General features: G+C 39.5%; 1 protein-coding gene across 1 annotated transcript; it reads right to left on the reverse strand.

Annotated features, from left to right (window-relative positions):
• Positions 1 to 4856: 4856 nt before the first annotated feature.
• Positions 4857 to 13301, reverse strand: LOC311082181 (uncharacterized protein; the record flags this gene model as incomplete). Its single annotated transcript, XM_084112920.1, has 8 exons — positions 13213 to 13301; positions 13039 to 13121; positions 10032 to 10091; positions 9743 to 9948; positions 9465 to 9564; positions 8939 to 9121; positions 4989 to 5293; positions 4857 to 4939 (listed from the first exon to the last, which is right to left on the reverse strand). The coding sequence occupies exons 4-8, from the start codon at positions 9867 to 9869 to the stop codon at positions 4857 to 4859; spliced, it is 798 nt and encodes a 265-aa protein (XP_083969046.1). The 5' UTR covers positions 9870 to 9948; positions 10032 to 10091; positions 13039 to 13121; positions 13213 to 13301.
• Positions 13302 to 16260: the final 2959 nt, after the last annotated feature.

A 16260-nucleotide genomic window follows, 5' to 3' on the forward strand; every position in this document is an offset into this window, starting at 1 on the left:
TAATCAGTATAATTGTATGATTGTGTTAAGTATCAGTTAGTTAATAACTAATGAATTGTCATATCCTGAAGAACCACATTAATTATCTACTAATTAAGGTTCAAGAAAAATAACTAAGAAGTAACAATGAACAGTCATACAAAACTACATTGAGTTGTGACCTTCCTTATTTAATGTTATTAATAGTAGTATTATGAAAATACAATTTTAACAAATACATGTAAATGTTAAAGAGGTTTTTGCCTGTGTGATTTTGTGAGTGTGTTCTGTAAGAAATCAGCTTCAGAAAGGAACCCTGCACTCAAGTGCCTTGCCATAACTAACCTCAGATTTGTCACGTTTTGATGTGTTGAGTTCTGTTCTGTGATCTTGTTTCCCCCTGTCTTTGTGATTTTGGTTTAGTCCTATTAGTTTTTCCCTGTCTGTTTGATTAGAAATGCCCATCACCTGTGTTCTGTTAATTATCTCATTAGTCCCAGTTCTTTTAAGCCCTGTGTTTTCCCTCAGTGTTTGTTGGTCGTCATCATTTAATGGTTGTGAGTTTTGAAGTCCTGGAGTTTCTTTTCTCTTGTTCCTGTATGTTTATAGAAGTTAAGTTTGTAAATAAATTACCTAAACCGCAGTTCCTGTGTCCTCGTCCTCGGCTCCCTACACAAACCTGACAAGATTAGTTTTCATATTTTATATAAAGTACTGTGTGTGTCTGTATTCGTCAGCATAGAATGCCATTGAGTAAATTCATGTATTTGAACGACTGAGGGAAACTGAAAATATAGGGCACTTATTAGTAATTAATAAATAAGTATCAAAAAATTCTTCAGGAATTACTTATAACCTGAAACAGTTTTCTAAAGTGAAAATATAGGGAACCCATTAGTACTTAATAAAGAATGATCAAATAATTATCCAGGAATTAGGCTACTTATAACATGCAACAGTATTCTAAAGTGAAAATATAGGGAATTTATTAGTAATTAATAAATAATTATTAGATAATTCTTCAGGAATTACTTATAACCTGAAACTGTATTCTAAAGTGAAAATATAAGGAACCCATAAGTAATAAATAAAGAATTACCACATAATTCTGACTCAAATCAAACTTACTGTAAAAAAAAAACACTATTAACGTAATCATCTAAACCTTTGTAAAATATAAGACAATGACTTGTTTAGGCTACGATATCTTCCTTTATTTCAGATGAGAACATTTCTTAATACAGCATATATTTTATTTTATTTTAAAATGTACAATACTGCCTACATTTAAACTCGTTTAACAAACATTTTAAAATCAAAAGTTAAACCTTTAAAGTCCGCGTGAACCGGAAGTTGCAAACGACTTTTCTCCAGTGTTGTGACGTATTTCCCAGTGAAAAGGAATATTGAACAGAGGGCAGGGTTTTACTCTAGCGCTCCTCCTCTCCATCTCTCGCTCATAACAGACTAACGGTTTGAGGGGAGTGGTTAAGCGTTTCCCAACCCAAGTCCTCAAACCTGTCATCATGGAAGGTCCTCCAATGCAGAGGGGAGGGGCATTTTCAGATTTTGATTAAAGATTACGAAGCCAAAAACATTTTTTGTGTGGATTGACTTGCATGGATGAATTGTTTACCACAAAACGATCAATTTAGGCAAACAAAGTAAATATGGTCAATTTTGATTTCATGTGGACTTTAAAAGCAATTCAAGTGTAATCAACCGGTCTCTGTTCTCCCGTTTCCACAGTATAGTGGTGCTGGATCTCTTGCGGGAGCTGGGTTCTACTTTTTAAGTACTTTAAAAATGTATTACCTTTTTACTTTTACTAAGGTAATTTTGAAAATGAATAGGCCTCATTATAATTTTTCTGGAGTAATATTTTATTGGGGTATTTGTACTTTTACTCAAGTACTTGATTTGTGTTCTTCATCCACCACTCCACTGCTAAAAAAAAAAACGGATTATTGTAGTGACTGTTCATTAGTAGTTACTTCATAGTTATTTTTACTGAACCTTAATTAGTAGATAATTAATAGTAGTTCTTCAGGAGGTATGACATATTTCATTAGTTATTGATTGACTAACTGATACTTAACACAATCATAAAATTCTATTACACACTGATTAGTTAACACGTCTTCCTTATTAGTTAACAATAGTGACTTAAGTGTTAATAAATAATTACCTATTAGTTCTTCAGTAATTCCTTATTAGTTATGCAGGAAGTATGAAACAGTATTCTAAAGTGTTACCAGTAAAGCTAGTAAAGAGTGAACATTATAGACCTTATGTAGCCCCGCCCCTTTTCAGCGCTGCGCTCGTTGTCTTTTGACTTCCGGTTTTATTTTCACAGCGATCTTGCGTATTTATGAATGAATGGCTCGTTTTAAAATCTTCCCGGTCGACTGACATTTGTTAAGACATCTGGTTTAAACATTACAATCCTCATGATAACTTTTGTTAACTTTATATTAAGTAAATCCACTTCAAAAGCTAATTACTCCTGGACAGCAATGCCATAGGAATAAACAGAGCGACTGCAAAAACGGAAGTTCAAAGACAATATTCTAAAGATGGCGGTGCCCTTGTTTCTCTGGCGCATAAGGTCTATAATAACTAATGCTTTGATATACATGAACTATGCCTTTAAAAACCTTCCAAAGAGTAAAGTGAGTTAAGAGTGAACATCATATGAACTAATGCTTTGATATACATGAACCGTCCCTTTAAAAACATTCCAAAGAGTAAAGTGAGTAAAGATTGAACATTATAATAACTAATGCTTTGATATACATGAACCATCCCTTTAAAAACATTCCAGTGAGTAAAGTGAGTAAAGAGTGAACATTATAATAACTAATGCTTTGATATAAATGAACTATGCCTTTAAAAACCTTCCAAAGAGTAAAGCTAGTAAAGAGTGAACATTATAATAACTAATGCTTTGGTATACATGAATTATCCCTTTAAAAACCTTCCAAAGAGTAAAGTTACTAAAGAGTAAACAACAAGAGTAAGGCTAGTAAAGAGTGAAGATTGTAAGAACTAATGATTTGGTGTAAATTAACTATCCCTTTAAAAATATTCCAGAGAGTAAAGTTACAACATTCCGTAGAGTAAAGCGTGAACATTGTAAGAACTAATGCTTTGGTATACATGAATCATTGAACTGTGGATTTCTACAGTAGACAATTCCAGCAAATTTGCTATATTCTGTCAAAGCTTTCCCCATATGTAACAGCAGTTTGCAAGAGTGTTTTGAAAGACTCGTAATCTACCATATGGACTACGGGGAATGTTATGGTATTGGTGCAAGCACTGACAACTGGGTAACACACAGTGTGTTTTGGCATGTGCTGTAGACAGTAATGGTCAAATTTAATAACAATTTTAAATTTCTCCCTTTCTGATACAAGCAGATGCCTGTGAGCTTGCCCAGTAATCCATTGCATTATCGTTGGTTCAGACAAGGTTTCTCCTTCTGCCCCATCTTCTGGTTGTGTGTCTTTAGAATAAATAAAGAGATGAAATTAGAATTAATGTTTTAGTTTATTCATTCCCTTTTACAATGGAAACTACAGCAGCAACATTATACTATATATTAGTCCATACCTTCAAGTTCAAGAAGGAAATCTTGAAAGAATTCCATGATTTTTGATTCTTTCACTTGTTTAGTCGAACCAGTTGGGCTCATCTCTGGGGCCAGGTGGGATAAAATGTAATGGGAGTCAACCTAAACACCAAAAATAAAAGCATAAAAATGGATTTTAATATTTGTCATTTGTGCCATACTACAATAACCAAAATAAGTAAATGCTCAAAACTGTATTTCTACATACTCTGTCATTATATCCTATAACAAAGAGATTGTGACACTCCTGTGGCCTTCTCTCCATGACTTTAATAAGATCGTATATCTCAAGGCCCTCACGCAGTTGTTGCAGCATTGGAATGCGTTTTGTTGTAATATGTAGAGAAAGTGCTCTGGCATAACAAAAATAAAGACAAAAATAAAAATGGATTAAAATGCTTCATATTTAAAAGCAGGTCATTCAAAACTCCAAAGCAGATTATACAAGTTATTTGTAGAATTGAAATTAATTCTTTGTTTAAAGAACGTTTAATAAAGGAGGGAACAGAGACGTTACATCAGCTGACGAATTGCGATCTTGCCTGAGAGCCCAATTACCTTCGAAGTGTATCGTGCACCCCACCCCGCGAAGAGGGGTATGATTGGATTTCAAGTTTCCCGCTGAGGAGCCAAGACGGTGTGTGCCGGCCATCCAGAGGGGGCACAGCAGTTGTGGTAACGGGATGTAACGTCTACGTACCCTCCTTCAGGGAACAAGGTTACATAAGTAACCTAGACATTACATTTCAGTCAGTCACGTTCGATGTTACATCAGAACGGAGCTGATGTATTGCGATCCCTCCTAAAGTGCCACTATTGCTGCGCTTTCCAGCCCCTCCCATAGGGAGAAATTAGTGGATTCCATCCACTATCCAGTGGGCCAACATCTGCTTTGAGACAGCCTTTTCCTTCTACTGTCCTCCATAACAGACAAACAGACTGTTTTCCCACAGATTGCGTCATAATGTGCGGCGATAGCGGCAACATACACTTTCAGGGTGGAGGGAGACAGCCTTCGCTCCAGCCCTTCTTGCAGTAAGGGGCAGTGGGGCAGCGAGGTAGAGTGCAGGGACCCGACCGGGAAGGCACAGCATCCCGGAGTGGCGTGTGCGGTGTAAAACTTACCTGACGTCATGGCTGAGCTGGCTGCGCCTGTTTTTTTTTTCTTTTCTTTTCTTTTTTTTTGCTGCAGGGGAATGGATGCCCTTGGCGAAGAGCAGACTGAGGGGCAGCTCATGATGGCCTAGCTCTTGATTGCCTCATCCTGCTTCTGGACTGCCGAGAACTGCTGGGCACACTCCTCAACAGCATTGCCAAAAAGGCCACCTTGTGAGATGGGAGCATCGAGAAAGCACACTTTATCGACATCTCGCACCCCTACAAGGTTTAGTCAGGGGGCACTTCAGGACCACCAAGGTGGACATCATCTGGCCGAGGGCCTGCACAGTGACTTGATCACGGTCAGTCATCATGTGCAGTTGCAGGAACTCCGGCTCAGAACTACCCTTGTGCATAAGAGTGCTTTGGCTTAGTAGACTTGCAGGGTGCCATCGCATGCTGAGCGTAGGTGGCCTGACCAGCAGCACTGTAAGCCCCAGCAGTGAAAGCGGCTGATGTCTCACAGGTGCTGGATGGGAGCTGTGGATGACCCCACCAGGTGCAGCACATTGCGGGGATGCACTGCAACAGCACACTCCATCTGGGGAATCCCCACGAACCCCCTGAACGCCCCACCATCAAGGGTAGCGAGAGAGGAAAAACTTTTTAAGCAGATTTTGGCATCTTTGGCGTTCCATATTGGAACCAATTATGCTTCCATACTGCCAAAGTTCTTCATGCACATCTGGGAAGAAAGGCAAAGGGACGGGGAAAGGCGATTTACGCGTCACGCTGCGCCCCCAAACACTAGCCACGAAAGTTCAGAACGAGACTGAGCGCACAGCAGCCCGGGAAAGCATGGCTGTCAAATCCGATTAAGCATGAACAGAGGGAAGCTCAGTATTATCTTCATAATAGAGCATAATAGCCCTCTCTCCGATGCAGCAATCGACATCTGATCCTTATCTAGAGTGGCGAGCAACGCGCTGGGTTGCCATGACAGCCGGCGGCTCGACAGCACATTGCTGAGGAGCGGGAGGTTCAAGGGGATTTTGCCCGGCGGATAAGCTCTCGCTGAGATCCTCGATCTCCCAAAGTGTCTAACAGACCTGTGCTTTTACACACAAGCGGCGACTGGTCAACAGCAGAAGGTACTCAAGCTTTCCGGATAAAGAAGAGTCGCGACCGGCATGTCGAAGTGGCTATGCTCTCATGCGAGAACATGAACCACCCACGAACGCCGTCTTATGCTTTTACCAAGGCATGTGAGACAGCAATCATGGCCGTCAGATGAGGACAGGAAACGACCGCATCCTGAAATGCACGGATGGGGCATTAATACACTCACTTTACGCTTGCTCTTTTACTGTGCGTTCACACCGGACGCGAATAGCGCGTCAAATTCGCGCCTGCCGCGTCTAGTTATACGCTTGACCACTTTGTGTGCATTCGCGCGTCAAGAGCGAAATTGACGATGGCCGTAAAAGATGGCTGCCAACAGGTTTCGAAACTTTCGCCTCTGACGCGCGTAAATTTCGCTTTAAACTTTTGATTTTACGCGCGTCAGAGGCGAAATCCGGAGGCGAAAGTTTCGAAACCTGTTGGCGACCATCTTTTATCGAGCATTAGCATTAATCGAGAGAGTCACCGCTTGTATATGCTCTGGAGAGCAGAAACAGCTGCGTAGGGGACATCGTCGCTGTACTCGGGTCCACCAAACCTCCCGGAGGGTTTCAGGAGTTTCACAATTTGCTCCAGGAGGTAGGTTTGCTGGACCTAACGGTGAGGACGCTGACGAGGACAGCGTAGGCAGTATAGGCCTCGGCCTCGAGTGGTCGCTGCCTGACGAGCCCGTGCTCTACAGCCCGGCGCGAGGTTCACCCTCGCCCGCACCTAATCTGTCATTTATTTTTGTTTTGATAATAAATGGAGCCAGCCTCCAAAAGTGAAACCTGTCCTGTGATTTTTTTGTAAAAGTTTTTATACACTAAACTGTGTTTGTTGTCTTTACATTAGATTAATAAAGTTTCATATAATCTAGAATAGATATGGAATAAATAGCATTAAATACAAAATGAGTATCTCTCATATTGAAATCGAGTTTTTATGTGAAAGATTTGCTTTGTTGTGCATTTTAGTCATATTACAAAATAATGTATTGAGGCCAAACATAAAAAAACATTATAAACTGTCAGTTCACCACGTGACAGCAGCAAGCAGGCTCCTGATTGGTTAACGCGGCGCGAATTGACGCAGAAGTTCAGATTTTTCAACTCGGGCGGCAGACGCGAATTCGCGTCAAACGCGTGAATGCACAAAAAGCACTAATAAAATCATTCGCGCTTAACGCGCCAGGACGCTCAATTCGCGTAATTCGCACGAACTTGACGCGCGAATGAGGCGAATTCGCATCTACCGCGCCGCGCTAATGTTGACTTAACATTGAAATCACTCGCGCCTGACGCGCTATTCGCGTCCGGTGTGAACGCACCATTAGGGAAAAGGCTCTTTTAGTGCTGAGGCATACAGGGGGAACGGTCGCTGCACAGCGTGCAAGAATGTTTTGATAAGCCTGCAGCGTGCACAATGCTCTTTTAGATGAACTGCAATAAATGCAGAGGAATTTTCGACCACCGCTGAAGCGCCATCACACCAACACTATCTGAGGAGCATCTTTTTGGATCGTTATACATACTCGAATGATGACTGCAGAGCAGAATCGTGAGAAACGCTTGGCTCAGAAGCGAAAGCTTGAATGTGCGATGCAAGCGCACAAGCATTCATACTCCTCTTCGCACTGGGGTTCGTGATGCAAATCTCGTACGCCAATATCCATTTGCTTGTTTAGTTTACACTTGAAGGTGATTGGGCTCTCAGGCAAGATCCCAATTGGTCAGCTCCGTTCTCACGTAACGTCAAACGTGACTGACTGAAAGGGAACTACTAATATGTATGAGTGTGTATATATAGAAAGACTCATAGCTCCCATCAAGCAAGTCTATAATTGCGAGTGTGATATTGCTCAATTTCATCTGCTTCATATGTACTATATTACAACACAGCGTGCATCGAAATACTGGTAAGAGTTGATATTTATGTAAATGAACAATAACAACTGACAATTTTTTTCTCAGTGCTGACATACCTTAATATGCTTTTCTTGTGGTCAATGTTGATTGGTCCAGTGTAGCCACATTCCAGGATTTCTTTTGTGTAGTTGGACAGATCAGATGCATCCTCAATCTACAAGTAATATTTTACCTTTAATAAATATTGACAAGCATGCTTCACTGCTAAATTTGTCTGATGGACAACATTGTCTGTCGAACATCTCCAAGACGCTACGTATGACTAGTAAGTCAAAGCACAAATCACAGTCTTTTTTTCACCCACCTAATTGATAAAAGTGCGAGTGTAGTACATTATATTGAAACGTATTGAGATCAAACAATAAATCGACTGAAAAAATCTCATAATTAGTGATCAAAAACAATTTCTAAAACTAGGTCTCCTAAACATTAGATCACTCACACCAAAGGCAGTTATTGTAAATTAAATGATAACAGATTATAGTTTTTATGTACTCTGCCTGACTGAAACCTGGCTTATACCAAATTATTATTTCAGTCTTAATGAGTCCACTCCATCAGGCTACTGTTATAAGCACAAGCCCCTCATTGCGGCGGTGTTGCAACTATCTATAGAGATATTCTTAATGTTACTCAGAAAACAGGACACAGATTTAACTTTTTTGAAGTGCTTGTACTAAATGTTACACTCGAATATAAGATAAAATATTTTACAGATTTACTAAACTCCTTTGGGGTCAAGCAAAACGTACAAAACAAAACATTTTTCTATATATCCTAATCATTTGTTAACAAACATGTATTCATTACTTCAATGAGCTCATTGTTTCTGCCTTAAATTAATATGTTGTTTAAATTAATACATTATTAGCTTACTGTGTGATTTGTATATGTACATTTCTGAAATACATAACTTGGACATAGTCACCTCTGATAACAGATCACTCTAAATTGTAATGTAGACTCATGCATTTTCTGTAAAGATGCTTTGAAACTATTTGTATTGTGAAAAGCGCTAAATAACGGTGAATTTAATTTAATTTAATTTTAGAGCAAAACAAATTTGTCAGTGGCTTTATAACATGATAACAGTTATTCCAGCAAACTAATTTACTAATGGGCAATCATTAACAGAGACCTTATATGTAATGAAATTCTGTCAACAAAACCTACCAGTTTGATTAGTGGTGATATCTCTGTGTCATGTACATCATTCCCTTTAATGTTACCAGTTACAAGGTATTCGTAACACCACTCTTGCATAAACCGTGGTGCCGGTCCTCCTTGGGCAATGCTCACAGCAAATATTTGACCTGCAACTCTAGAGATATATATATTGTTTTATATATGGACAACAGTTCTTGGCACTAGTATAGAGTGGTGTATTTGTATAAACGTCTGTGTGTAAGCACTGTATGTTACTTCAAATAAAGAAAATAAATCTGTAATTTAAGTAATGTCTCATCTGTTTTTGTGCATTTAATAAAAATCAATGAGGTTTAAAACCCAACTGTATTATATGGACAAAAACAGTTGAAACGTTATTTTGTGTTTTGCTTCTGCAGAAGAAAGAAAAGTTTGGAATACCACGATGGTGAGTAAATGATTGAGAATTAATTGTGTGAATAGGATGCAAACTCAAAATCCAAAGGCAAGACACATACTTGAACAGCTCATTATCCAGATCATTGAGGGAGTACTTAGGCATTTTTCCTTTCTTAGCATCACCTTCAAAGAGACGTTTTTCAATGCCAGCAACCATTGCTAAATCCAGAAAAAAAATTATAAAATATCATTAGGCAAGAGAGGGGCATTGAAAAAAAAAAAAAACACCTGATCATTTCAGATGCAGAAAGTGTATTTTTTAGAATAATGAAATTGTAGGAATGGTTTAAAAATTTCTACATGTCTACTAAATGCATGATTAAATCAAACTACACACTGGACAGAAATTCTTTCCTCAGTGCCCCTGTGTCAACTCCTGGCTCTCCCATGAAGGTGATTTTCAAAGGATTGACAGGGCTTCCTGTTTTTTGACGTTTCCACAGCTTCAGACCTCTCTCAACCATGTTGTCTCGTGACACACAGATTTCAAATGTATTTGTGGTGTTTATTTGTGCTGCTGCATGACGAATCACATCCTCCTCACTGTAAAAAAAAAAAAAAATACATATATATATTTTTATGACCTTTGCAATGTACTGTTTTGGACCAAAGCAATGTCAGGTTACCATGAGATATTATCCAAATCAGAGCACGGTAGTTTTTCTGGACCTCCATCTGGACTAATGCTAAAAACAAAGCAAAAAGATATTAATTCATGTATATACAGTTGTTTACTGAAACACTTCAGCAATAGTATAAACAAATATTAAATAAATGTTAAACCCAAAAATGATCGTTGAGTTATGCATATAACTACTGTTCTCAGAAGGAGGGAAACGAGGTACAACAAATGACTATAGGATATCGTGCTCTAGAGCCATCTGCTGAAGACACCTTGTCATGCCTGAAAGGCTAATGACGTATGATGACGTGAACAGGGCTACCACGTCATTCCCCTTGTTCAGTCCAGCTCTTCACCGAGCCTCCAACTGCACGGGGCTCAGAGGTGTTATACCTTGTTTCCCTCCTTCTGAGAAAACAGTAGTTACTGTATATGCACAACTCATTCAGTCGGTTCATTCGGTACAACACATGACTATGGGACATATATTCACGCCCCGCCAAGTTGCTCAACTAAACGTAAGGAACCAGCACCGCAACACACCCCTTTACTAAGGGAGCGACGGCCCCTGGTTATAAAAAACCCTGTGGTGAGCATGGACTGAGCTAACGTCGCTGCAGTGTAATCTAGCTGGTGAACCGGACAAATGTGCAGAGTGACACCCAACTGGCATCCGCATGAAAATCTTAAACCGTGCCCATGACATTTCCATGCCTTCGTAGAGTGCACACACACCCCTCCAGGCGGAATCAACTCCTTATATGCTATAGATATAGCTCTCTACAATCCAATGCGAAAGATGTGGTTTAAATAGCTCCGCTTCCCACTGGCCGAGCTGAAAAACATGGCAACAAGCTGGTCAGACGAGCACATAACCTGCATCTGCCAAATGTACCTGCATACAACTCGCACAGGACACAAAGCAAGTCTCCTGTCTTCCTCTGAGTCAGAGATTTTACAGGGCATGCAGCTCGAATGAGAGCTCACTCCTGACATGACTTTAGACATATACAGCAGGTCCCTGCATAGGGAAAGACAGTGTCCTTAAAGGGATAGTTCAGCCAAAAATGATATTAAACCCATGATTTACTCACCCTCAAGCCGTTCGAGATGCATATGTCAATCATTTTTCAGACGAACACATTTTCAGTTATTTTAGAAAATGTCTTAGATCTTTCAGTGGTTATAATGTCAAGTTATGGGGTCCACCTCCTTCAAGTCCCAAAAATGTGCATGCATCCTTCACAAAAGTAATCCATCCGGCTCCAGGGGGATAAACGAAGGCCTTCTGAGGGTAATCCGTGCAGTTTTGTTGTAAAAATAAAGGGGAGATGGATGCTGACGTATGACGTAGGACGTAGCGTAGGAAGCGTCGTGACGTAGAACGAAGTATAGCTAAATCAAACGCTACGTCCTACGCTGGCATCCATCTCCCGTGAATGCACGTCGACCGTTGCCGGAAGCCAGTTATTTTTATTTATAAAGTTTTAAATATGTATATTTTTACGACAAAACCGCACGGATTACCCTCAGAAGGCCTTCGTTTATCTCCCTGGAGCCGAATGGATTTACTGAAAAATGATTGACATGCATCTCGAACGGCTTGAGGGTGAGTAAATCATGGGTTTAATATCATTTTTGGCCGAACTATCCCTTTAACAGCAACGTCATGATGTTCGCGCACTATGACTTCGCCACCCAGCAAGACGCCACCAAAATCAATGAAAGACCATTCTGCGTCCAGCAGAGTCCTAGGCTATACATGCGACAGAGCATCCACCCCCAGTGGGGGATTCCTGTCCATAATCAAGAAAACAGAGGAGGACACGTGTTTTCTGCAGACGCAAAAAGAACCACATTGGCCCTGCCGAAACCGATCCCAGATCTGTGCCACTTCTCGAGACTGCACACGCCGCACCAGGTCCACAGGTCTGCCCCATATCAAGAGCGCCCATGCCAATTGCAGCGGATAAAGAGATGGAGTACCCCATGCCTGCTTATTTACCACACCACTGTCATATTTTTCATTTTCACTAACACGTTTGCCCTGCTGGGCCAAGTGTTCCAGCACCAGGAGAACTACTTCAAACAAATTATGTGACTCTTTTACAGCGCAGTCGACAGCCTGCTGTCTGCAGCCAGGAACAGTTTGCTGTTTCCAAATCTAAGATAGGGTGGAAGTAAAGGCACTTTGCTGAGGAGAACACAGATTTTCTCTCTCAGTACTGGGGAAGCCCTCTCAGACACAAAAGTTGCAATTACTCCACTGAAACAGAGGGGAGCACAAAAGAAACCGCAGGACTATTCCAAACACACTGGACAGCGCTCATGAGTATACCATAAACACCCACATGCCATAGGACAGGGGCGAGAACATATGTTCAGATATTTTTCATGATAAAGTTTATTATCCATTTGTTAGTTGTGCTAAACTCAAGCTAAAAACTTTTATTTTATGCCTTTTCCTTCAACAAGAGTCCCCACCGTGGGTTTTCTTGTGAAGGTGGCGTGTTGGAACATTTAGTTTGAGAAAAGCTTATTAGTCATTTGTTAGTAAAGCTAAACTTGCTAAAAGCTTTCTCTTTTCTGCCTTAGTTTCGACAAGAATCACTACCGTTGACTTTTCTTCTTGTGGCATGATTTTCTTCTTCTGGAAAAATGTGGAATGATGGTGTTCTAGCAACACGGTGAAGAGCTGAAGAACATGGTTAATGAGGCACAAATAAAGGTTTCTTCAGCAGATGGTGCAAGAGCACAATATCCCATAGTCATGTGTTGTACCGAGTGAACAGACTAAATGGGAACACTCAACCTCATGCCATTCAAGACCCAGAGAAATAACTTTTATGTTTATTTTTTTATGAAGATTGTGTTTTTGGCACTGCCACATTTAATTTGGTCACTGTATAGAATTTAATGTAGGTCTGTTCATCACACAATGATCATATGGCTTCAGAGAACAATAATTTTAGGTGTTTTTAAGCTTTAATGCAAGTCACTATTACCATTACCTTTCTCCACAAAAGCTGGCATGCAATTCTAATTCTGACACTGGAAATGTTACTGTGCATATTGTGCACTGGGCCTCAAGTACCTAAAAATTGAAGACAAAAAAGATTTGAATGGCCAATTTTGTAAAAGTAATTGATAATTGACAATGTTCAATTTAGCTTTTGCTTGTGTACCTCCTGAGGGTGATGTTTAACACTGGGTGATGTTGCATCATTGGAAGGTTTAAGGTTTTTACTTGATGCTGCCTCCTCTATCAACACCAAATCTTCTGAGAGAAAAACTAATTATTTAGTAATTAAAAGAATAGAAAAAAAAAGTCTTAAGGCTCAGAAATAAATAAGATAACGGTGCATGTAAATTTGCAGTGCAGCCCTTCAGATTCAGAGCAATTTGCGCTACGCTGGCCAGAGCAAGTAGCGTAAAAAGGGAGTTATGTGATTTCAGTTGTTTCTTATTAAATTGAAATTGGAGTAAACGTTTTTGGAAATTCGCATTTTGGCTGGTCTTTCTTTGAATTGATTTTGACTTGCTGCTGAATTGTTACCAGCGTCAGGTGTTCAGAGATGATAGATTATAGCTCCTTGACAGCATTTTATTTATTTCATATTTATAATCGATTATGAGTAATTATAATTTGGGGGCTAACTGTCATAATAATAATGCCTCAATAAAAAATTGTTATGGTCGTAAAAAACACTACTTATTTTCTTTCAGTAAAATAAACACATAAAATAAAGCAGACATAAACATATTTTAACTGGTAAACTTTGTCAGTCCTATGTAAAGTTTAGTCTAGACAGAATTAACATTCATGTAATTCATTAGTAAACAACTTACCATTAGGTGGGCCTTGTCTTTTTTCTGCAAGACAAAATTAAGATAACGATTATTACTAAATTCACCACTGCATAACTTTAAATGTAAGGTTTCTTAGTGATTGAAAACTCCCAGTCTGTCACAGCTATGTTCAGTTTGTCTTAGTTATCATGGACTTTTTGTTTGTTTCATTCATCTTAAGGCGGGCGTACACGGTGCGATTTTTGCTGTTTTTACGAGCTCGCAGATGATTTTTTTCACTCGGGAGAAATCGAGTGGAATCGGTGATGCTCGCATGGTCGCGGCTCGCAGCGTGTGAGAGGAATTACGAGCCGAGCCGAGCACGTTATGAGCACCTCCCCGACCTCCCGATAATTTTTAAACATGTTTAAAAAATTCGGGGAGTCGGCCGATTTTCACCAGCTGTCCCCTATTGCTAATCATACACAACCACGTGGGGCTATACCTCAGTGGCAGCAACCATACAGCATGCGCATACACTGTCACTGTCTGTCACACACACACACACACCCCTATCTCTCTCTCTCTCTCTCTCTCTCTCTCTCTCTCTCTAGTTTTTATGTTGAAACGAATGGCTACTGTTCTCTGCTTTTCAGCAAATCATTTGCACACACATCCCAGATAGCAATTACATTTGGGCCACATGTGGGTATTATCTGGCACATATGGCCTAGATGTGGCATGGCTGAACAGATATGGGCCATATCGTAGCCATATTTGTTTTGCCATAACTTTAAAATCTGCGGGAAATGCTGTCTTGGTTCACAACTGATATTGAGGTATATGGCCCAGATAACAACGAACACATGAGGACCATATGTGGTTGAGCTATGGCACACAGTGAGAAACACCGACTTGTGGTAAACATTTGGCTTATACGTGGAAAAACACAGGAATCCTGAAATCAAGTGCGGCAAACATCCGCCGTTCCACACCTCAGGTTGCTCTGCATCTTCCCTCCTATTGGTGGAGTGAGACTACGGCGCGAGTTTGACTGCGACGCTGGGCAGCTGACGCCATTTACTCTGCTTTCCTCACGACTGTGTACATTCAGGTAAGTGATGTTTTGGCATTTTAAAGTCATATAAATGAAATATGCAGCATTATGTGTCAATATTGCATGTTATTATGCGTTTAGTTATTCGTTTCATCGAGGAAGGGGTTGAACTAGCTAATATTTTCCTCAGTTTACTGCTATAACTTACAATAAGTTTAATGTAACTTAACCGTTAACTTCGGCTATAGCAGTTCGCTGGTTTGTCGTTTTAAATTAAGATGTTTTTGTTTATAAATCAACAGCTCACTGTCGTACACAATAAAATAGTATAGTTTGTCATATGTAGTAGCCTATTTGTGAATTAACGTGAAGGCGACGCGGTCCAATGTTGGTGTTACTGTTTGTCAAAAAACCTAAATCCTAATTTGTGTTCACAATCATTCAACTAATCATAATAATATAAAAATGCCAAAAATAAACACATTAATACGTGTGCATTATTGTATGTATCTTTATTTAACTCTGAAATGATATTCAACCAAGACTTTTTCTCATGACTTTTCCCTCTTTAAAATTAAAGTTGTAATGTTAACGTTAGGCTATTAGTGTCAAGTCACAATACCAAAATTATGACTTTCAATACAATACCTGAACATTAACATGAACTAATAATGAACTGCACTTCTACTGCATATATTAATATGTGTTAATGTTAATTTCAACATTTACTAACACATTCAATATAAAAAATTGTACTTGTTAACTTTAGTATGCACTGTGAACTAACATGAACAAACAATGAATTGCTGTATTTCTGTTAACTATCAATTAATTGAGCACCCATTCACTGCCATTATAAAGCTTGGAAGAGGCAGGACATTTTTATAATTACTCTAATTTCTCACGATAGAGATTATATACCATGCTATGGTATACTGTCACCCAGCCCTAATGTGTGGTATGGGTGGGGCAATGACAATAATTTCCATATTAAAAACCTAGAAAATATGGTTTCAGATGGAGTAAGTAATAGTTTATAGTTCATTTTTGAATATAAAAGCACTTTCATTTTAGGGTGGTCTATTTAAATGCATATTTCAACCACTTACACAATGTTTTTTTTTTCTATCAGATTACCTATCTGGGTCTGGTTGGTGGCTCTGACCTGGATAACACCGTGTGGAGAGTGCTGAAAGCCACTTTTACAACTGCTGTGGCACGTTAAGAATTGGAGAGAAGTCAATGGGAAGATTGGTGTCCAACGCCTGGTCGTAAAGGAAGTTGTCATTGGTGAGACCTTTTTTAGAAGTCACTTTTATTTGTATAGCACTTTGCACAATACACAACTTTTCAAAACCGCTTTACAGAACATTGTATTTTTATTTCT

This window comes from Abramis brama (assembly GCF_963993115.1).
Source record: "Abramis brama genome assembly, chromosome: 4".
In the NCBI taxonomy this organism is placed as follows: domain Eukaryota; kingdom Metazoa; phylum Chordata; class Actinopteri; order Cypriniformes; family Leuciscidae; genus Abramis; species Abramis brama.